At 32.9% G+C, this 3,369-nt stretch overlaps 1 protein-coding gene across 1 annotated transcript; it reads right to left on the bottom strand.

Annotated features, from left to right (window-relative positions):
* Positions 1-1,970: 1,970 nt before the first annotated feature.
* Positions 1,971-2,909, bottom strand: LOC113176435 (olfactory receptor 6C2). Its single transcript, XM_026380911.2, has one exon. The coding sequence runs from the start codon at positions 2,907-2,909 to the stop codon at positions 1,971-1,973; it is 939 nt and encodes a 312-aa protein (XP_026236696.2).
* Between the last annotated feature and the right edge of the window lie 460 nt (positions 2,910-3,369).

Raw genomic sequence — 3,369 nt, 5'->3', positions numbered from 1 at the left:
TTCCAATGATTCCAGCAACCTGGATATCACAAATATTTTTTGAAACACAGGTTTCAAAAAAGCAAAGCCTGCTTTTTGATATTACAAGTCTTTTTTGAAACACAGGTTTCGAAACAAGCAAAGCCTGCTCTTGTTCCTTCCTATCGACAAACACATCTGCATACACATTTTTACACCCAGAATTGAATCACCAATAGAAGTTGCCACAATGATTAAAGAGCAAGAAGATAAAGGTGCCATGCAGATTGCTATTTGAATGTTCTTTCACTAAATAATTCAATAAATTCTTAGAATCAAATGTGAATAGATATAGAACATAACAGAGTTTCTGAGACATTTCAAAATTGTTTGAAGAGAAAAGTTTAAAACTGTGTCTATGTAAAGTAAAAACAACAACATAAACAAATCCAAAACTCAGAAAGATCCCAAATAAACAATCTCATGATGCATCTCAAGCTCCTAGTAATACAAAAACAAACTATTCATAAATCTAATGAAGTAAGGAAATAATTAAGGTCCGAGATAAAATTAATGAAATAGAAAATTTTAAAACTACAAGAAAATTTAATAAATACTTGGTTCTGTATAAAGATAAACAATATTGATAGAACCTTAGCCAAACTAACTAAAAAAAAGGAGAGATGAGAAAAATGAGAGATGAGAAAAGACATGTAATTATAGATGAAAAAGTACAAATCACCACATACATCAGTGGAATCCAGAGTCTCTTTAGTTACTATTTTGAAAACTTCTGGGAAATATTTAATATTGTGATATCTTCTTGTTGAATTGCTCTGTTTACATTGTGAAGGGAACGTTTTTGTCTCTTCTGATTAATTTTGGCTTGAAATCTGCTTTGCTGAATATGAGAGCAGCTACTCCTGCTTGTTTTCAGGCTCCATTTCCATGGAATATAATTTTCTGCCCTTTACTTTCAGCCTGTGGAAGGCTTTGCCTCAGAAGTGTGCCTTTTGTACACAACATATAGTTGGGGGTTTTCTTTCCTTTTTCTTTCAGTGACAAGCACACTGTAAATAGCTTCAAACTCTAACCTCTTTAATTTTGAGTATTTTATGCATTGTTCCCTTGATCTTAATTTCAATTTATGTTATCATTTCTATTTCCTTATTTATTCATATTTTGCTCATTGTATATCATTGATAATTATATATATATATATATATATATATATATATATATATATATATATATATATAGTGTCTGTGTTGATTTAACTAGTTTTCCTATTTGTGGGAACTTAAAATTTGGTGTTCCAATTAAGGTTCATGCATCTATTCTGAATAAGTAATTCATAATAAGTGACTTAATGTTTATATTGCTTTAAATTAAGTATATATCTTTTAAGTGGTGTTGGTCTACTATATAAGAAAGTAGCAACTAAATCTTTCCAATGATTGTGAAGATATCTTCAATTCTGATGAATCATAAACTCCTGTTGATATAACCTTTCCCAATATTGTAATAAGCTTGCAATGCCTTATTTGGTTTAATATATTTTAGCATTTATTTGCAAAATTTTGTTATTCTATTTTTTTTATTTTTCATTGTTTCATTTATGCTATTCATTTTATAATTCATATTACAGTAAGAAAGTTGCTAGCACTATTGTCATATAATTTAACACATAGATAATTTACACAATTTAAAACATTATTTTATTTTCTTCCCTGGAGCAATATTATTTTCTCCATTTCCCTAACTCAGAAGTGGAGAAAAACTTAATTTCTTGGAAATTATATTTTTTTTAGTTTCTCACTGAAGGAAAACACAATGCATGAATTTGATTTGAAGTAATAAAGAGTTTAATAAAGGGGAGTTCAGGATGAAATCTTAAATGTCAATGAGAATGCTAATTGGACTAAAATGTAGACAGAAAACAATGAAGTAAGTTGGAAGCAGCAGTAAAACAGTCAAGGAATATTTTATTTTCCTTTGATTCATCAAAACTTCTACTTCTTTGAGAGAAACACAATCTTCTTTATGGAGTCATTGAAAGCGAGTTTCACTTGCTTGTTCCTCAAGGTGTAAATGAAAGGGTTCAACAAGGGCGCTACAGAAGTGGTGAGAACTGAAACTCCTTTATTTATGCCCACCTCTTCCTTTGCTGAAGGCTTGATGTAGATGAAGATGCAGCTGCCATAGGTGATGGAAACCACAATCATGTGGGATGAGCAGGTGGAAAAGGCCTTTTTCCTTTGCTGAACAGAGGGGAATCTCAGAATGGTCCTGATGATGTATGTGTAGGACAGAACCACACAGACCAGGGTAATAATGAGGGCAAATACAGCCACAATGATAACCATCTGTTCTAGTACCCATGTGTCTGAGCACGAGATCTTTAGGAGGGGACTTGCATCACAGCTGAAATGATCAATGGCATTAGAATCACAGAATTCAAGCTGGAGACCTACATTTAGGGGTGGGACAATAATCATCAAGCCAGCTACCCAGCAGGAGAGGACTAATAAGGTGCACACTCTGTTGTTCATGATGGTCATATAATGAAGGGGTTTACAGATGGCCACATAGCGATCATAGGACATGGCTGCCAGGAGAAAAAATTCTGTTGCTCCAAAGAGAAAAACAAAAAATATCTGAGTTGCACAAGCATTGTAGGTAACAGTATTGTCTCCAGTTGATAAACTGTACAGAAATCGAGGGATACAGACAGTAGTAAATGAAACTTCTAGGAAGGAAAAGTTTCTGAGGAAGAAGTACATAGGTGTCTTAAGATGGGGATCCACCAGTGTGAGGGTGATAATAGTCAGGTTCCCTGTTACACTCAACATGTAGGTGAGCAACAGAAAGATAAAAAGCAGAATTTGCAGTTTGGGGTCATCTGTCAGTCCCAGCAGGATGAAAGTGGTTATTGCTGTGTGGTTCCTCATCATAGAACTTTGATATTTACCTAATCCTTGTTTAAAAATCAAGATTTTTGAAGAAAAAACATTAAATTCTACAACAAAAAGGTGTGCATATAGAAGATCAGCAAATCAGACTACATTTATCTTCTCCTTTTACATCATAATCAATATTTGTACTACTCCAGTGGCCTTACTGAATTTTATGTCTACAAGTAGTGGAGATTTCCTTAAGGGATCATGATATTGTAAAACAATCCAACTGTTTCTTTCATCTTTGTTGCCCTCAGAATTTACAAATGTAGTTGATTTGTCACATAGCAATCATTATGTGGACTGGATTTCCATTTCTGTGAAATCTCAAGACTATTAGATTGTTAGAGTGGATAGAAAATGTACTCATAATCAGGAATTTGTTCTTTTTCTGTTATATCCTTTGTGGCCACAAAAAGAGTGTCTAATACATAACACATGTTCACTAATTTTT

The sequence above is a fragment of the Urocitellus parryii genome, chromosome 5, assembly GCF_045843805.1.
Source record: "Urocitellus parryii isolate mUroPar1 chromosome 5, mUroPar1.hap1, whole genome shotgun sequence".
Lineage (NCBI taxonomy): Eukaryota > Metazoa > Chordata > Mammalia > Rodentia > Sciuridae > Urocitellus > Urocitellus parryii.
This window is presented reverse-complemented; position numbering and strand designations above follow the sequence as displayed.

What these genes read in the sequence shown, in the direction of transcription:
- LOC113176435 (XM_026380911.2), bottom strand. Translation starts at nt 2,909, where the DNA reads ATGAGGAACCACACAGCAATAACCACTTTCATCCTGCTGGGACTGACA.